The sequence below is a fragment of the Melospiza melodia genome, chromosome Z (assembly GCF_035770615.1).
Source record: "Melospiza melodia melodia isolate bMelMel2 chromosome Z, bMelMel2.pri, whole genome shotgun sequence".
Taxonomy (NCBI): Eukaryota; Metazoa; Chordata; class Aves; order Passeriformes; family Passerellidae; genus Melospiza; species Melospiza melodia.
The window spans coordinates 79,427,937-79,448,434 of NC_086226.1; the positions used below are offsets into that span (position 1 = coordinate 79,427,937).

A 20,498-nucleotide genomic window follows, 5' to 3' on the forward strand; every position below is an offset into this window, starting at 1 on the left:
GTACCTAGGGTGAAGGAAAGAGTGGAATGGGGCTGAGGTGAAAGGAGGGCCCGGGGTGAGGAGAAAGGGTGTGTGAGGATGTGGGGCCAGGGGTGAGGTGCTGAGGGGAAGAGGGGCTCTGGGGCTGAGGGGATAGAGGTGGCAGGGGTGAGGGAAAAGGGATGAGAGGAAGGGGGTGTTGGGGATGAGAGGGTGGATGCCAGTGCTGAGGGGAATCATGGAAGGAAATTTAAAGCCCTCCCACTGCCACCCCTGCCATGGCAGGGACACCTCCCACTGTCCCAGTGTCCAGCCTGGCCTTGGGCACTGCCAGGGACGCAGGGCAGGGGCAGCCCCAGCTGCTCTGGGCACCGTGTGCCAGGGCCTGCCCACCCTGCCAGGGAACAATTCCTAATTCCCAAAATCCCATCTTCACCTACTATCTCAGTTTGAAGCCATTCCCCCTTGTTCTGCCACTGCCTGCCCTGGTACAAAGTCTCTCACCAGCTCCCTTTAGACCCTTTAGGTACTGGAGGGTGCTCTCAGGTCTCTCTGCAGCCTGCACCTCTCCAGGCTGAGCAGCTCCAGTGAAGGTGCTGGTTGTGTCCAGGGCACCAGGGACTGGATGCTCCCTCCACTCCTGTCCCAGGACTTCTGAGGTCACCTCACAGCCTGGCAGCAGCCACAGCTAGCTTTGGTCTGTCCACTGTCACTGAAATGCCCCAAACTCATACTTTCATTTTTATTTCTCTTTTGAAGTCATGCCCTCTTGTGTTGTCACCAACTTGACATCCCAGCAGATGCATCCAGGGAAGACACGTTCCCATTCCAAAGGCAGCGGAACCAGCATGGATGTTTGGATTCCCCGCTCTGTGGCCACAGCCCTGCTCACGTATTCCTGCAGGAGTCAACAGAGAGCCCACAGAGAGCTCCTTCTCTTACCTCCTCCTCCTCCTCACACGGCTGGTAAGGATACTGCTGCCCCTGCACACTGTGAAAATACAAGCTCTGCTGAGGAAGAGCTTGTGAGATGTCGGGAGGGTGAAGGTTTCACTTTTGCCATGGATAGTGTTATTGCTGCCGAAGGCTCAGCCGCTTTGGGGATGCTCAGTGCCTGGGCTTGTCAGTGTTGGTGAGGCAGATGTGTTACTGCAATGTAACAGAGGGTATAAACTGTAAATAGTTTTCAGGAAAGAATGCAAGGCTTATATTTGACTGTTGTGCCGTGTGGTTTCACAGCAGCACCAGGACTGTTTTCTGTAGCCCTTCCTTACAACTTTTCCTCCTGGTGGTTACTGTTCCAGAGAGGGCTTCCCACGTTTCTCAGAAACATACATCCATGAGTTTACATCGTGAACACTTGTTCGTTTAAACACTGTTAAAGATCCAGCTTTAATCTGTAACAGCCAGGAAACTTTGGATTTTAACTGAGTTTCTCAGTGCAGTGGGAGTTCTTTTCCCACACGGTCTGTTACTGTCACTGCACTGCTATAGCACTATCTCTGTTTCTGTGCACATACTCTTTTTATCAAGCAACACCACGGCTGTATCGTCTCACTTGTTACACTTCAGAAGACACTGGCTCTGCGAATCAGCATGTTGTGCTATTCCCCACATTTATTTTCATTCTGTTGCTTAAAAAAAATGCTGGTATCTCTCTCCTTCTCTGCCTTTTGAAGGGAAAAAAACAGACTGTTGTGGCCGTGAGACACCTTGGCCTTGTTATCTGAAGGGAGTGCATAAAAGGTTTGCAGCCAGTGTTTTCCCTGTCCTCAACTGCTCAATCCAGATGACAAAACCTCAAATTATCAGTTTCTCTTACTGTGGATCCTAAATGCTAGAAGAAAAGGTCTGTAAGCAGAACATTTTCCTATTAAAAAACCCCTTACATTACATTTTGCCTGCCTAGGGCAATAATTTGTAAATTAGTTTTCAGGTTTACCTTGTCATGCTCGGGCATTCTCTAAGATAATGCTGTTTGTTGTTCTGTTGAACACGGTCCCAGTGATCAGGTGCCTGGCCTGGTATAGATTCTCTTGTTAGCTGTGAGATGAGGAGCTACAAAGCTGCTGGAGTCACAGGGGGCAAAGTAAAATCGAAATGGGCTCACGTGAACAACCTGCAGTGTTGGGGTGAGGGGAAAGAGGAGCAGCTGGAGCGAGGGAAAGCTGCTGCTTCAAAATCACCCCTCTGGTGTGCACAAAGCTCTTGGCCTTCAGGGAAGGATCCACGCAGGGGGTGTCCTGTGGGGAACAGGGCTGCAAACAAGCAGTGCCCGTGGCAGACACACCTGGGCAGTGCAGCCAGGGAACTCACACTCTGAAATGAGCTTTCCCAAATGATTCTCTGCTCTCACAAGCTGCATTTACTCTGCCCTCCAGCTACAGAGAGAGAAGCTAAAGGAGCGTGATGGACTGCAAAGGAACCACTGAAGCTGACTCCTGTAGTTCCTTACAGAGTCTTTGTTGGACTAAAACAGTGTTTTACAGCTTTTGGTGCTCAAGTAATGTCTGCCAAGCTGTACTGTTCTCCTTTCACTGCTGCAAAAGAGAAATTAAGCTGCTGGCACCAGTGTGGCAGTTTCAGTTTGAAACCAGGTAGAAACATTAATTTCATGTAGTGGTTTTGCTTTGTTAATTTGAGATTTTACTAATTTTGAGATTTCCTGGCTGAGGTGCTAAAGAGTGTGGTGGGTTTGGTGTTGGTTAATTATTAGTGTAGGTCACTAATAATGGTTTCCCACTTTCTGTGGCACAGCTACAGCAGCACCTGTGGCATCACCGAGGTACTGGACCTAAGGCACCTTTGTGGAAGCACCTTTTGTGCATCTTTTAATAAACAACAAGCTCAGTCTTGGATGTGAATATATCTGTAAAGTAAAGCCATTAGAGCAAGCAAGAAATGCTCCAAAATGCATAGTTTTGGGAACGTTTTAGATACAGATGTCAGCTACTGCAGTAAACCAACTGCAGTATAGAGCTGTGCATTCTGTATACTTTCAGCATACTTCTATGTTCCAGAAACAAACATATGACTGCCTCAAGTTATAAATGCTTTTTGTATGCTTCTTTCATAACCCTAGTTATTTATGGAAAAAAGGTGTTTGGTTGCAGGGTTTTTTTGGGACACAGCTTGTGAAAATACAACTACTTCTTGTAAAATGAAACTTTATTCTAAAATGTATCCAAAATTGCAAGACACAAGCACCATTAAACAGATAAATAGACATATATTTATATACAGAGAGCATCAAAACACAAAACAGTTGTTAATATAATTCTTATACCATTTTAATGAGTATCCATCAATAAAACTTTACAATTTAAAGGAGACTTTTCAGTTGCAAAACAGTTGTAAAATCATATGTATAAATTATGTTTACTACAATTCCAATAACAGAGGCAAAGTAAAATACAAAAATAATAATCAATACTGCAAATTCAAATACAAACCCCAAAAGTAATGCTGCACAGGTACGTATGTACACTGGATGAATTCATGCAGCCAGGCAGTGCAACAAATTAACTGCTGAGTTTAACTTATCACAAAATGGAACCACCATGTCGAAAAACAGAAGAAAATATACTTTTGTAATAAATCATAGTGCATTTTGAAGTTAGACTTTATAAAACGATTGTTGAGTGATATACTTCTAATATTCCCCATGTGATCTGAGATCCCCCCAACTCCTTTTTTCACAAAATAAAATACAAATGACAAAAGCTAAAAACCCCACTGTAGAACAGAGTCTGCTGTACTGGTACCATCTTGAACGCATTTGTCTTAATTCTCGGTATCAGACTTGTTTGCAAGTGTCCGTGAGCACAGGGACACGAGTTTTTCCTTGCTACCAGGAGTAAATCTTTCACGCTCCAATGCTGTCTCCATAAACTGCATCTCACACCATGCTTAGACTGCACTGGTTTGAAGAGACACAGCTGAGCCTTGAAACAAGAACCCTTCAATCCCTACGAAGCACAGAGAGAGTAAATGGAGGACAGAGAGACCTCATTATTCCCGAAGCTCCTATCCCTAATTGCTTTAATTACATAAACAGAGATTAACATAAGAGGCTTTTATGGCTTGGGTGAAATTTCTGCTAATTGGGTGGGCAAGTGCGAAGCCTGTGTCTCTCCACAGGCCTTTGCCTTTCACAGTGCAGAGGGCCACAGACGCTTTTGGTTGGTGAAAAGAAGCCTCAGGTAACTATATAGAAAAATACCTCTGCAGTGAAAATGTGGTAAAGAAACAGAAACTCAGAACCTCTGGAAAACTGTGACTTCTTGTGTAACAAAAACATGGCTGTCACCTTTCAGGTCTGTGTTGGTTGGTATAGCATGAACACGTAGATCAAACTGGTTAAGTGTCAAAATTATATGAGATACAATGACACAGTCTGACACTTTTTTCTTACAATCTTAAGTGATAAGCACGCTCAGTGTTTTCACTAGGAAGTTACTGCTGAAATGCTACATTTCGTTGCTGAAAAGACATTTATAGCAGCCTGTAAACTACTGAAGAGTTGCTTCCTGCATCCTTTGTGCTTCCAAAACCCCCCTTTGAGCCATCACTAACTTCTGAGTTCATGGGAGTTTTGAGCAAAAAAGGGATGCGGAAAACCACCTGTATTGGGTAAATAATGTAGCAATTTACACAGCAGCTCTTCAGATCTTCCAGCATGCAAGCACGTGTAGAGAGAAGCTAAGAGACAGCATGCACTGCAGTGTTATGTCATTGTGCTTATGTCTGCTGAGGGCACTATGGCATTTTCACTCAGAAAAACAGAAATGTTAGCCCCAGGAGACTGAAAGAGCCAATATTAATGAAGCCATCAGCTACTGTTGCAGTAAAGAACACCCCAAAAGAGGGAGGAAGTTCATCTGCTGGTAGCGTATACATACTGAAGCTGAAGAGAATTATAAAGGCACAATACAAGCCTATATTTCTGGTAAATTATATATATTCATAAATTTCTGCTCATACCACCTCAAGATAGTGAATGGTACAATAATAACTCAAGGTACCAATGTTAATTGAAAGTGAAGCTCTACAAATAAAGGGCTGTTGGAGAACATAGCTCATGACTTGCTACATTTCTACTCTTCCCAGGTGGTGAGCTCATCTACCTTTCCTCCACTGGCTGACAACAACATGGTGACCCAGTGAGAAAACTGGAGCACCGTCAGATGACAGGCAGAATGGCTGTGTGCATCTGAAAAGGTGTCAGTGAGTGGCTGCCACAACAGTCTTTCCCACTGCTTTACCTTTGGCTCAGAATTCACAGAGAAACCAGGAACAGCAACTGGAATTTCATACCCATTTTCATGCAGAGCTGAGGCTGAGATAACCCATGAAAGTAGCATTTTGGTTAACTTCAGCACTCAAAACTATTGAACAGCAGAGCAGGAATTGTACCAGCTCATCATAAGAAACAAATCTCAATTTTTCTATTCGCAGCTACACAAGATCTGTATCATTTCCAACAGCAAATGACTCACAACTTCGGAAATGAAGTGAATGGATCAATACTGCTCCTGTTAAACTCATAGAAAGTGACACCCACTTTTGTGTGCTGAAATTACAGGGCAGCTGTGGAGGCGACTGCTGTCCCAGCCCAGCTCTGAGAACGTGGACGCCCGATGGAGGTGGAAGGTGCAGCTACAGCATTTGCGTTTTAGCCTGGAGCTGTTCCTCAGCTCGCCACAACAACGGGCACAAGCGCTGTCAGGATTTCGTACCGCAGGTAATGGGGAAGGGATTGAGGGGAACGAGAGGAGGAACCCGCTGGAAGCAGGCTCTGCTAATCCACAGTAACTCTGCCTGCAGATCTGCTCTATCTGACACGGGACATTCCCTCATTTCCAAACCAGCACACCAAATCCCAACGCGCTTATCGCACATTTCCCTCACAAAACCTATCATTACCTGCCGTTACTACATGTATTCTCACAAGCCTCAACCAGGACCTCCTAGATTTATTCCTTAAAGCTCTCAGGAAAGGAATCTTTAGCTACACCTGGAAAATATGAATACCTTGTTACAAGCTCACAGCTGAATTTAAAAGCTGCATGTGCTATTGCTGGTGTTGATTGGTCTATGCAATGGTTCTACCCTGCGTTGCTTCCAAAGAAAATCAGTGCAGGTAACAAGGAAGCCCACTCTGAGAAATAAAGGTGAGGTTTCCTAGGCAGGGGTAATCCTCTAGAAATGTTTGAACAATTTGCAAGTTCAAGCTACAGCTGTTCATTAAAAATGAAGTAAAAATAAAGAACATAGCACTACGGGGCAGAAATCTCATGCTTGAGATTGAATTCAGAAAGTCATCTGTAAGACACTCGGATTCAGGTTCAAAGGAGCTGCATTATTCTTGCCTATTCCAAGCTCAAACAAATACAAGTTTGTGTAGAGGTGTGAGAAGCCAATTGTACACACTTGGCTTCATCCCACCTAATTCAAGCCGTTCGTCAGTGGTGAGGGCAAATGATGCCACAATGCAATCTCCCAGAGGCATCTCCACTCGTGTCCCTCCTCTGACTCACACGGGAGACCCAGGCTGTAATTTTTAGCCAGCTGAAATTAGGGCAGGATGAATCAGGCCGCAGCATGGAGCGGAAACAAGTCTGACGTGGTGGCACAGTATCACCATGACAATCCAGTCTGTCACAGGCCTGTCTGAGGCTCCCAGCCAGACACGCTTTGGGTCAGTGACCCACACCAGCCGCGCCTTTGCAGCTCACGGTCTGGCAAGGAGCTCATGCACACTGAACAGTGAGGCTTGAGCTCATGACGATCCCCCAAAGCACGACCTGGGGCTGCACAGGGACTGCAGCCCTCCCAGGCAGCCCAGAGGCTGCCCTGCACAGTTACACCCAAGGTCTGCAGGGCTTTGCAGCGGAGTGGTTACTCATCCTGACACACCACGCACACACGCCCACGTGTCCGTGGTGCTGTGGGAGTTCTGCATCCCCACGCCTTGGCCGGGGCACGGGCTGGCTCTCGGCAGGAGCTGTCGCTAATGAGGATGAAGCACACACTGAGGAGAAATACAGCGTTCTGAAACACACATTTGTGAGATCCCCAATAGTATCAATAGTAACGATTAAGGTCAGAGGCAGTATCAAGTTTTGCATGCACTTTCTACATTAGTATTTCTATAGACAAGTTTCATTCTTGCTGGTTTGTTTGCAAAATTACTGAGGTTTCCTTTACTTCCAGAGACTGGAATATTCAACATTAGTTTCATTGATGATGTTGAAAGTCATTCTTTGTCTAAAATACACCTACAAATGCTTGAGATTATGGGACAGGGATTGCCCTGTTGTAAAGGGCTGAAGTAACTGTAGAAATATTTTTTGATCTTAGAAATACAGGGAATTTATCTACAAATTGGACTGTAAGCATGAGGAACACTTATTGCAAGTTCTCAAAGTCTTACATGAAAGGGTGAAGGTGCAAAGTCGTTAAGACTGCCTTAATTCTAAAGATTAGCCTACTCATTTAATTCAACTATCAATAGAAACAGAGAATTTAAAGTAATCCAAGTAAGAATCCCCTTCAACTTTCCAAGCTTCTTCACTTTTCCCGTCATTGCCTTTCAGACTAGACAGGACCTGTAAATTCTGATGTCAGAAACCAGCAAAGAACACACAGACATTTTCAGGTCTTTGTTGTGTATCATAAAATACTGTAAGAAAAGAATGCAGAGTCCCAGAATTCAGGTTATTTTTCCCTCTCAGTAACCAGACAGAGTTTGAATCTCCTTCAAACACCACCTCAAGTGAAGCCTACGGTGGGTGGGGACGGGGACACAATGCAGGGGCAGTGCTGTGCCTCTCATGTGCCCCTAGAGATGGGCTTCTGTCCTGGCACTGCTGCAGTTTGTGGGGAATGACAAACACACCAGCTCACACATCTTTGTAAGGCAGCAGCCTGCCCAGGTGCTGTGCCTGGGGCACCCTTTGCCAGGGGACACTGCCCAGCTGTGACACCTCTCAGGTGCGCAGGCACAGGCACCTGGGGTGCCCCAAAACCTGCAGCTGCCTGCTCCAACCCAACCCCAAGCTCTCAGAAAAGGATATGAACTGCCTTGAATTCTCTTACATTACATTTCATATTTCTGCAAATGGCTTATAGATCTGCTCTTTGAAATAAATTCTGAAACCACTAAGCGTGCTTAACAGAGCTTCAACTCTATGTGGACAGCGAGTTCAGAGGACAGAACAAGGACTTCTGCAGTATATAATACACATGGCTGTACAGTCAAAGGCCACCTCTTGCTTTAACACAAGAATTTACAGTAGCAAGCAGTGGTGGCAAGATTTCTTACACAAAACCTACAGGAATTTACAGGATATGCATGGATCACCGAGGTTATAACACCAGCAATAGACAACACAGAGTATCTTGTGCAATGTGAACAAAGTTGACAGTAGTTTACCAATGCTGTAAGTAATTCACATAAATATGCTAACCCACCAGCTAACAAAACTTCATCCTCTTTCCACCAGAACCAGATGCGTGTACAGCAATCCATATAAACAAAAGTGGTTTGTTTTTGTGGTTTTAGCCAAACATGCACAAAGCAGATGCACTCCAAGGGGATACTTGCAAAAAACCAAAAAAATCCCCTCAAAACTGGTGTCCAAGCACACACAGCAATTGGATTCACACTTCTCAAACAGCCATGACAGAGCCAAAGTTTATTGTGTGGATGCTTTTTGTCCTGGAAAAATAGTAAATTAAAAACTCACTTGATTTATAACTGACAGAAAACTCCAGCTTTACTCAGGCCACTCTTCCGTGTCTCCAATTCTAGCCCTAATTCGTTCCAGCCCTACTTTGGGAACTTGTGTTCTCTTCCTTATCCATTAATGTAAATGCAAATCAAATAAAAACTACAACATAATCAGAAAAAATAAAAAAGACTAGAAAAATGAAATTGAAAATAGCTTATACCCGCTTTTGGATGTTATGTTTATTGACAACAATTTAATAACACCACTTTTGCTTTCCCTCTAAACCGCTGGATGTGCTCTGTGTCTCTGTTACAGAGAGCTTTAGTAAATTTCTATCTCAATTAAATATATCCTGTATTTGGGATTTTATTTTCATCCAATCTGCAAGACAAAAACGAGCTTTTCTTTCAAGCTATTTTCTATCATTGTTAGGAACCATCTCGTCTGATTTGTGAGTATGTGGGATGCTAACTGTCCTCATCTCGAGCACTGAGAGCTCTCAGGATGCTGCACTGCCACGCCTCATCTGGTGGTATACTCAATTCCTCTCTGTGAATGAAATGAATTCTTGACAGCAGGGCTCCAGTTACAGAACAACTTCCTGCATGCTTGTTGGGCAAAATGCTCTTATTTTTGTGCAAAGATCTGGCACAGTACATTTACTGGGGAAGTCCAAGCGAGAGAGGGTAAAACATGACAAATAAAACAACAGAAGTGAAGCCTAAAATATCCAGTTCATGCAGTTGACAATTTGAGTCCTCAGGGGTCAGAGCAGTTGTTCCACAACAATAGTTTTCCCCATCAAAAGCAATTACTGAAGATTTCAGTTTCTCTGCAATAGCTCAAACTCCTAGACTGTACAGTCTATTTCCTAGGCTACTGAAAACACATCGCCTTTCCAAATCCCCATGTTTTGTGCTGTTTCCCTACGAAAACCGATGCTAAAACTGCCAGAATTTTCTCTTAGCAAAATGCAGCCTCTTGTCTCAGCATTGTAAAATCGTGAAGGGATCCCCAGAACCTAACAAGAATTGTTGTGCAAGTTCTCAAGAGAAGAGCGAGGTAGCGAACGAACACCTTGTTTCTGGTGGATAACTGCCCACGCCTGAGCCCCCTGACCCTGGAACACGCCTGCCCGACCTCAGTCACTGCTCTGAGACCACAGAACCCTGCACCATCCACGGGACACGCTGGAAACACTGACCAGGCAAATCCAACCGCTGCTGGTGAGCTCGGCTTTGTACAAGGTCTCACAATTTGGATGTCCAGCTGTACACTTTTGGGGATGTGGAAGGAGCTTTCAGCATGAAGTCCAGCTGTATTATTTATAGCAACTAGGCAGCAAATCTCTTTTTTATCTGATTTCCCCAGAACCATGTCTTTCAGCAAATATTTACAATGCTGAAGCAAAAGAAAGAAAAAGAAGGTGATTTTCTTTTTGTCTCTCCATTTCTCTTGCTCACAAAACTGAAATAGTAGCTAGAAAGTGACCATTTCAAATTATGACCGAAAACTGCATTTATTAAATTCGAAAACATGTACCCAAGAAAACCTTTATACATTTTTATGGCAAGTTTTCCTATTACATGAGAGGCTTTCTTACACATTTCAAGCTTAAATGAACAGTAACCAAACAGAAGTTTGGACTAAACCTGCAAAGCTGTTGGCTGTGTGGAGGGAAACTATGGCTGCAGAACTGAAAACAAGATGAAAGAACAAATTCACAGAAATAGTTCATGGAATAGTGAACAAAGCTCTAATAAAGTAAGAAACAGAAGAAAGCCAAATCTGCTCCGCATGTCAGTACTATTGATACATAAACAGGCTCCTGCACTAGTAAAATCTGTGAAATAATGTCTGCTTAGCAAAGACTTAATTGGAGCTCTAGACTGTCCATGTTTAAGCATGGGTTTACATTACTACAGTCCTACTTTTTTAATTTCCTGAAGGATACTACCTGTTCTTAGATCTGGTTAAAATTAACTATGAGCAGGCTCAATTTGAAATCAAGGTGGAGCTGTTGGCAGGATCAGAATTTTCATGTGCTGAGTAGATGAGACATTTATTTTTTCTAGATTTGGTACTGTAATTTGTTTCCAATATATAGACACCATACAGGAGTGCACTCAAAGCAGTATTTTAAACTGTCTTTTCTCCTTTTTCAGGTTGAAACGTCATTTTGGTAATTTCAACAGACCCTCTGTATTTTTCTCTATGTACTCGGTTTTTACATCTGCCAAATAATGTTACACCACAGGTAAGTTATAGATTTGACCCAGACTAGGGTGAAATCCTACCCAAAAAATGACCTTATGTGAATGGTTTCATCAACGTTTCAGCAGAACTGGCACAAGCAGCAGTCTACAGAACTGTGCCACTATCTGAAAAGTAGAAAGAGCTGCAACCAGCAACATTTAAACCTAACTAATTTATTTCTGAATTTCTAGAATTATTTTGAATCACTAAATCATGAACTGGATCCTCACTGTGAGATACCAGTGTTGAAGTAGTTTATAGGGGTTCATTTGAAAGATGTGCTTTGTCAGTATTCCCATCCTTAAGGCCTGATCAAACCCAAGTGTGTCTGTGACAGCACCCACAGTTCTATCACCACTTATGGTGAATTAAAGAAAAATAAATTTACCTGTACGTTTTACATCACTAAGGTATATTTTACATTCTTGAAATGCAAATGTGTAGGGTGAAACACTGAAGAATCCAGTCCATACTTAGCCATGGCAAGAGCAGTGGATGAGAGCTGACTGGGGACAGGGGAGAGCACTTAATAAACAACTGATACAGAAATAGGACCCTGTGTGACATGTATCAGCTGAAAAGTCATTTTTGAATAAAGTGATCAACACTAAATATTGTAACAGCTGGTCCCTCATTAAATCTAATTCCACATCATTTGCACATGCGGTATTGCCACAGAACAGAGGAAAATTCAACTGGTTTTAGGCAGGTCAAGAAGCTGTCCTTTGATGCATCCTTAAAGAAGCAAGGTTCTATTCCACTTCTTCCCAAGTGGAATTATTTAAAATAAATGATCAGCCTATGTATTTCTCATTGGGTATTCCTGTTGGAAGGGAAAGGAACAGCTGGATGTCCTGGGACATGGAACATTTAATCCTCCACTCTGAGGAAGAGGCTGAAAGCCTGAAAGTTGTTTCTGTCTCTGAATATGTGACATATTGGGTGGCTACGGCTCTGCAACCAGAGGACTTCCAAATAAAAAATGGAATTCCTGGGGGTTGGAAGTGCAAGTTCCAAACTGCAGTTTTTCCTCATTCTCAGGTAGTTAAGAAAATAATGTAATCCCTGCATGCAAATATCCAGGGACTTTGTTAATGCACACCAGGCCACATGCTTCACCTGTGATTCAGACAGCTAAACTCCTTCCTTGCCTCAAACCCGGCTCTTAGACACGGCAATAAAATCCTGGTGACATGGAAATACATCTGCATCTATCACTCCTTTCCATAGGCTGGAGCAGCAGGTAAGACCCTGGTTTCACTGTGAAGTTCAGAGGTGAATGCAGTTTCAGGTGATTTCTACAAAGCTGGAATATTTGCAAGAGTTCTCACAGCATACAGATCCCTCACTCTCCGTTTCTGCTACTCAAAGATGTAATCACTTCTGGTTTTAAGAAGGCTTCCTTCAACTCTGCCTGAAATACCCATTTACAGAATCACCTTCTATTTACTTCTATACTGAAGAGCAAGATCCATCTAAAAAGCCAGTGTGAGAAGATCTACCCTGCACCATTTAAAATAAAATTCCTAGCAGAGCTGGACAAGTTCTGACATTATCAACAGTGCTGTTGCAAAAGGACAGAACCAAACAGCAGTGACATTGCTCCTCGTATCTGGAGCATAAAAAATTTAAGAAGAGGGAGCAAACACTGAGTGCTTGGGAATAGTCTTTCCTCCCATATTGATACTCCAGGTACCATGAAAATCCTACAAGGATTTGTAAGCAAAGGAAAGAGAAATGGACAAGCAAAAAGCCCTATGCATATTAAGGAAGAAATGATCCAAAGGTGTAATTTAGAATTTGAGTAATTAGCACAAAGGATTGTTTTCTAATGGTTCAGCTGCAGAACCTGGCCTCTCCTGGAGCCTGGTAAAGCCCTGGACAAAGCATTAGTGGCACCAGCTGCTGCCAGTGGGGCTGCGTGGGAGTGAGAAATGCAGGACACAGCGAATCCATCGTGTGCTGAAAGGACGTTGTGCTCCTGTATCAAAGTGAGGATAACATGTTTTAATATTGATATCAATCTGTGCCAGCTGTTCCACGCACAGGTTTAAAGGTCAGACTTCATCCTTCCCAGGTGCCCAACAGCTCACTGCCCTGGGAATGGCCTTTGGCACTCGATGCACTGCTCCCATCTCCCTTAGCCCAGCAGCAGCGACACCGTCTGACAGACTGGGCCAGAAGGAGCCCTTGGGTGCCTGGAGGGCGACCACAGATAATACAGGTGGCCAACCAAGGCTGCAGGGGCACCTGGGCTCTGGGTGCAACGGGGACACACCAGTGGTGTCAGAGACAACAGCAAAGGGTCTGAAGAAATTACACTTGATTTTGTGCTTGTGATTCGAGCCAATAGCAGGGTCTTCCAGCATCTTTGGAGACAGCAGCAAAGTGCTTTCCAAAGAGAAGCAAATGAATGCGACCTTCATAATCAATAAGAATACAGCCTACAAAACCATATAAGGACTATCCAGGTCATGTTTACATCTAATCAAGTAGTTCTTACTAAAAAGTAACGCTAACAAAATCTTTGATACTTCAATGTAATTTTGATCCTCTGAGACTTTCATCTTTGAGTAAGCCTAACGGGAGAGTAACATGTTAAACCTTTTTATTTCCATATGTCATATGTGTATAATATATGGAAATAAAAATTAGTTAGGAGATTGTAGAATTCCTCACACATCCAGCTACCATCACAAGCCCATCACATATGGGTGATATTCCTTTATCACAAGCTCATGAGGAAAATCCCCTTGCACATGGATATACCACATCCCAGAACTGCTCCTGCTCTGCAAGTGGCTCCTGTGGATTAAAGTCCAAAGAGAGGAATTTGCTGTTTGTCTGTGGCACAAATTTCTGCCGAGCCACTTTGTGCCTGCATTGCTGATCATCAGCTTTTGTATCACTGCAAACCGAAAACCTTTGTTTTCCTGGGGGAGCTGAAAATCATCAGGAACTAAGTAAAAGTACCACAATCTTGGTTTCAGAGCTCTGCCTCAAGAGAAATGGGAATGCTTCCAGAAGCGTTTCCTTGAGGCCTTTTTCTGCATTCTGGCCCCAGCTTTCATACCTAACTGTATGTTCCCCCTCTAAAAGGATCCAGACCTTTGCTCCTTTCTATTCATGGCAAAAGTTAACACCCTCACAACAAGGCTAGTAGTCATAAAAAGTTTACTGTGGCATTTTGGCTCAAACAAGAAAAAAAAAAGGCTGCTGACTGGAAAGTATGGTGGGAATTAATTCTGGCAGATATGGCAGAAAACACACACCCAAGCAGCAGGGTGACCTGATTTTCTAAATGGGCTTGGGAAATACTGTTTCTAATCAGGAACACAGATTGCTCATATATGTTTGAGAATCGCTGAAAATGGGAAACATAATTGCAGGTTGTTGGAAAATGTTTTGGTGATAAGGACTCTACTGTATTTCCACTAACTACCACCCCTACAGAAGACCATGCTAAATAGAAAACTCAAATCCAAGGGCAGGAGAAGCCCTGACACTTTATTGCTAGATTCTATAGCAATTGGAGCTCACTTACAGTAACCTTATAGTACTCTATATAAACTGAGAAGCTTGTATCAAATTCAGGCTTCCATTTAAAATAGATATTGCAGATATTAGGCTTCAATTAAAGAAGAAAAATAACCTTCAGTGCTTTTTTTCTCTTAAAGGCAAAGTATCAAAAGAAATCCCCAAACTAGGTGGAAGTTATTAAATTTCTCCAAAAAATTAGGATGAGCTTTCTTCTATTTCTTGAGACAGTACAATTTGTGATTCACAGGGTAGCTGGTATCAAACACAAGGTAATGAAAGCTCGTATAAGCAATTTTATCCCTGTCCATAATGGCAGACACTAACAAAATCAAAAGAATTTATCCTTTGAGTTCAACTTAAAAAATAACTTACAAAGCAGTGATATATGCAACATAAAACAGTTCAGGATGGGAGAGGGAAAGCAAATTTTAATAATTAAAATGCAAACGTGAAAAAAGAAAAAGAAATGGTATAAAAGTCCCTACTTCTGATTTCTACGTAAGATGTCATGTGATCCTATTGGACAGCGTCCTGGGGTCTGTGTGTGTGTGTGTGTGTGTTTGGATGTCACACACACACACCCCACGCTGGCCCACACATGTACACACACAGACAGGCGCTGGCAGCTCCACCTCGGGCACTTCTCTCATGCCACTCCTTACAGTTGTCTCAAGCGTGTTTGGGAGCCACTGTCTTGACAAAACAGGGGAGATGGTAGGAGAAAAAAAAACAAACAGGTGGGTCTGATTGTGTCTGAGATCCTTTAGTTAAACTGTACACTGGGACGAATAATTTTCTTCTGCAGTAGCTCTCTGGGGAGGGCCAACTCACTGTGGTCTTCACGGCGACACTTGTGAACGGGTCACACGCTCATTGTCATGCTAGGGGAGTACTGAAAAAGAGCAATGCACAATTTAACAAACATTCTGCCCCCACCCCAGGCAGCAATGGGTTCAGAGCTCCGGGAGCGCCCTCCTCAATCTGTGCCGCAGCCTCTCCTGGGGCTGCAGTTCAGTTTGTGCCCCAGAACTTCTGCTGAGCTTCTCTCATGTCACAAGGCAGCCACTGCTGAGAGGCAATGCCCCTGAGGGCTGTTCTGCTGCTACCTGGGTGCTGTGATGAGCCAATACCTCACTGAGGCTTTCCACTCCCCTTCCTGCCCACTGCTGGCTGCTGGGGAATTTACCTGGGCAGGTGCCTGGTCTGCAATGGACTGGCTGCATCCGCGGCCAGCTGAACCACACAAGATTCTGGGGAGGTTGTGATTACTTTAGGGGAAGAAAGGAACAAAGATACCTGTGACTGTGATTCAGTTAGGCTTTTGGTCTGTATTATTTCGTGTTAGCAATTTTAGGGGGCAAGCTGAATCACCAGTGGTCATTCTCCTTTATGTGGACCAAAAATCCATCCCCACACCTCACGACTGTAGTGACACAAACTGAACTGCAGCCTTTAGCCAAGCTACAGCTACCCTCAGGTTAGCGGTGCTTCATTAAAGTAATCACTGGGACACCACAGTGCCTAGAAGAAATGCACATCCATACACCTAATTTGCTTTTAAATTGAAAACTGTGGACTGCAAAAGCAGTTAATTTGGTCTAACATCCTCTAAGCAGAGGAAAATGTTAAAATGCAAGAAGATTAGCAGTTTGAAAATTGACAGAAGGAAAGGTAAATTTGCCGGTGCAAAACCACATGTGCCCTACATATCCCGTCAAGTCTTCAGTTCCAAGCTGGCCATTTCCAAGTGCCCAAGCATATAGAATGAGTATTTTAGATGGGTCTTCCCTGTAATGTAAACTACAGAGGTCTGCCTACCAGCTCTGAGGCTTAAAGCAAAGCACCTGCTCCAGTAATCTCCTGTATCTGAGCCAAGGTATCTGGAGAATCACTTTGGGAAAGCATGCTCTCCAGTTGGTTAGGACTTTCAAGTTGTTAGTAAGCCCTGAATTGCTACTTACCCCTAACCAAAATTCCTGGTGAACTGAACAGCAAATCTCCCTGAGAAAGGACTGCATGATAACACCTATTCTGAGCAGCCAAATGGCAAAACAGGGATCAGAAAGCAAGGCAGTTCCCCAGGATGAGGGAGCAATCCATGTTACAGAGCCTGCAGTCCCTGGGAGCAGACAGGGACACCCCTGGCATGTGCCACTCTGCCTTGCAGGCACACATCTCAACAAAACCTTGAGAAATCTGAGTCCCTGGCTCTTGCGGGCAGCACAAAAACACCCAGAGCCCAGGGAGGGTCTGAGAACACTGATTTTCTCCAGAGCACCACTGCTGTCCTCTTGTCCCACGGCCCTGTGTCAGTGACCCTGGCTGCCCTGGGCACAGCAGAGCGTGCCAGACTGGGAGCCAAGGGCTGCACAGTGCCAGGAGCAGGGACCATGTTTCATGGAGCCTCTGTGCTTTCTGCCATTTGGGCAGATATTAAACTCTGCTCTTTTTAGGTTGGATATGACAGTTTTCTTCAACACTCCACACAACCTGAATGCGTGCCCACCAACAGCTAAGCGGCAGAAACTCTTCCTTTTCGCTACCTGAAAAAGAAAACCTCCCAAAAGCCCTCAAAATCAGATTCCCAGGAAATTTTCCATGGAACACAAGTATGCTGAGATCTAACAGAAGCTGCTTACTGAGCAGCAGGTCACCACTGGCACAGGCAATGAGGGTACTCTCCTATTTAGGGACCTAGAGGTGGATTTACAAACCCAGCCTCAGGCACATGAGTATGACAATACCACGCTCTTGCTCTGTAAAATGTTTACATACATTTTGCTGCTTTGAGCGTTCCATATATTAAAAAAAAGACATCATTTCCCCCGGAATGAACACTACTGGAACCTCTGCCTTTTATGGGTGTAACAGCACACTGCAACATGCAATCTGCTGGTGCTCTCATCACACACTTCAGTGTAAATCCTGCTTTTTCACTGACCTCGTGGCTCTGAGAGTTTCTGCAGTAAACCTATGCCTCCCACCTATTCCAGTTTCAGCTCTCTTTTGCACAGCATTTTTTATTCCAATCAATGCTGTACTTTCAGAAACTATTAAAAAACATGCAAGACCACAGTGCTGCACTACAAGCACACTACAAAACTTGTAAAGGTTCTTTTTCTAAACAAAAGAGCACAGACACATGTTCACCTCTGCAGTCCAACAAGCCAGGTAATGGGATACTTACACTCTCGCTCTGAAAAGGGTTGAGGAAGTTTCCACCCATCTCACTGTCATCCCTGGGAGTGCCAGGCTGGTTGCTCATGCTCATATTACTGGGAGAGTTCTGTTAAAAAAGAAAAGATTACAAAATACAGATTCAGTGCTGCTTCAGGTTCATTTGCAGCCTCACCAGGTGAGCCCAGGGCATGCTCCACACAGAACTTGGTGCACTCAGGTGCCCTGGGCCTCTCAAGGATGAGAAATCAGCCCCAGCAGGGTTCTGCATGATTCAGTCACTCATTTTAGTCTGTTAAGTAATGTTCTCTTCCCTGAAGCAAGGATTATTTACCTGTGCCTCATTTTCAGGCTACAGCCAGCATCTGCTTTTGCTGAAGTCAAGAAAAGCTGTAAAAGCTGCAGCAGGGATGTGAGGAAGTTCTGTCACCACATTCAATCATGTGGTTGAATGCAGCCACATCTGTGAGCCCTGACACGTGTGACTTATGGGTATGTACTTAAAGACAGACAAAAGATGTACTTAAAGGCAGGATGGATCAGGTCTGCACGGACCTTTGCGGACTGAGGGCTGCTCTTCATCGTCACAATTCACTGAAATAGTAACAATCTAAAGCCTTCCAAAAATTAATTGTTACTCTTTTCCTTACAGAAGTGCACAGAGACCTCTGCAACTTCAGAAGCAGAATGGCTGAAACAAGGTAATTGCCACAGATATTAATGTGCATCAACAGCTCACACATGGTTATTTTACACACCACCATCAGTCGGGTGCTCTTACAAAGCTGCTTTGCAGCACCCTGCCATGCCTGGACCACGGGCAATCCTCCTTCCATCACTGGTACATCTCCTACTCAGAGGACTCGTGATGGAAAAAGAGTAGTCAGGGAAAAGGAGCAGTGAAACCATGGGCCTCATAATGAAATCCTTACATCTATCACAGTTCTTTCGTTGCATTTTTTTTTTTTAATTCAGAAAACTGGAATGCAATATAAATATAAATATAAATACCGAACTAATTACATACATGACCTACAAGCAGAAATTCTTTACCAGCACCTGAAATGCAGCGCAGAGAGCTGGGTCAAAGCCCTGCCTTAGACCTTCTGCTTTCTTCAGTCTAATTCACTGCTTCCACAGCTGTGATCCTCAGGCCACTGGACAACACGTGCATCAAGGACAACTGAAGCCTGACGAGGTGATTGCCATCAGTAACAATAACAATGCTGACACCAGCTGACATCCTTTAATCAAGCCTGCTCTCCAGTGCAGCCAGCACAGCAGATATTCAGGGACCCCCAGCTCGGAGAAGGCTGCACCCGCGGCCGTGGCTCTGCCACTGCTGCTGTGCCCTCATGAGCAGCATTGATTCAGGGCAGCCCAGAGCCTGAGTCACACGGGAGGTCAGGCTGCACAGTCACAGCCCTCCCGCTGGCCGTGACATCCAGGAACATACACACCTTCTCATTTATTTTATATGATGCTCCTGCACTTTTGCTTGTTCCCGGGGGACTTCCCCCTATTTCATGTTGCTCTGTGTAGAACTAAGCTTTGGCATTCTGCCATTGCTGCAGCACTCCAGCCCCAAAGGGCCAAATTCCTGAAAAAATCCCATTTCAGTGACTGCCCCAGGCTGCTTTTGTGGCCACTTGTGGTCCAGCACTATAGCTCCAAATGGGATTTTCCAAAGCAAGGGTGCCCGTGGTGCCTGCACAAATTCCATGGGCATTGCAATAAATGCAGGTTGGTAATTTTTATTTAACATGCATAATTTCAGTTCATTTACTGCCCTTGTCTGAGCTTAGTTCATAAAAAACTTTATGCTCTGCCATTTGGCTAATGTAGTCAAAATCTTCTCTAGAAAGCAATGAATTCTGTGAGCTGTACTGATTCTGTCAGGACTGGATCCATTTTCTATGGACAGCTGTTTTACAGGCAAAATTAACAATTTTATTTTACCTATTTAAAAAACACACAGATCAAAACTTATTTCCATGAGTTATTCATGCAGGCTAACATATTATGAGACTTTTAGGTCAATTGTTTAGGATCCAAGTTTTCAGAGCTGCTGATACCTGTACCAGCACATACTGACCAACTAAAAGGGGAATACAGGCTTTAAAAATTATCCCATGGGAATGGAAATGTTTTGGATTTTTTCCCCTTAAAAGTGCTGCAGTTTGCAGTAAGATAGTGAAGAAAAACCACAGGCTTTGATAAAAATGTGCTGTATGCTGGTCATCCCACAGGAGGTTTTTATTGAATCCCTCACTGCACAGCCCAGCCCAGCACAGCTGAGGCAATGTGGTCTTTTCCATCCATCACTTCACATCATGAAGAGTCTGAAAATGCTATAAAATTTCAGAACACAGGGTCCTCTTTATTTATGCCCCTTTACCAATACTACATCGGCTCATTAATTCCTAAGTTAATGACGATCACATCCACAGAAGTTTTATTTTTACAGAAGTAACATATTCAAGTATTATTTTTGTAGATGCAAAATCCCTGCAGATGAAACTCACATCCTTTTCCAGCTATGTAATGATTGTGGCATCAAAACAGTGCTTCTGCTGAAAGTACTTCTCAATCTAGTTTTTAGAAATTTATCCCGAGGATTAAGATATTTACATTACCTTAGAGAGGTGACAAACCCAATCCTGCAACACCCTAAGGAGATTGTCCCAAATTTACATTTGACTAGAACTGATTATTAGAACTGGTTTCATTTATTTTAAGAGCATCAAAAACTACAACAAGCTCAGTCAGATTATGAACTGGAGGTAATTATATATAATATAGATATGATAT

The 20,498-nt window shown here is 43.7% G+C and overlaps 1 protein-coding gene across 4 annotated transcripts in view; it reads right to left on the reverse strand.

Moving 5' to 3' along the window:
* Window positions 1–3,129: 3,129 nt before the first annotated feature.
* Window positions 3,130–20,498, reverse strand: part of SSBP2 (single stranded DNA binding protein 2) — a 135,952-nt gene continuing 118,583 nt past the window's right edge. For all 4 annotated transcript variants that reach the window (XM_063179884.1, XM_063179882.1, XM_063179885.1 and 1 more), the window contains 2 exons: window positions 17,698–17,796; window positions 3,130–15,402 (listed from right to left, as the gene is read on the reverse strand). In XM_063179884.1, coding sequence (XP_063035954.1) covers window positions 15,373–15,402; window positions 17,698–17,796 — 129 coding nt within the window. In that variant the 3' untranslated portion in view covers window positions 3,130–15,372. The remainder of the gene's footprint in view (window positions 15,403–17,697; window positions 17,797–20,498) is intronic.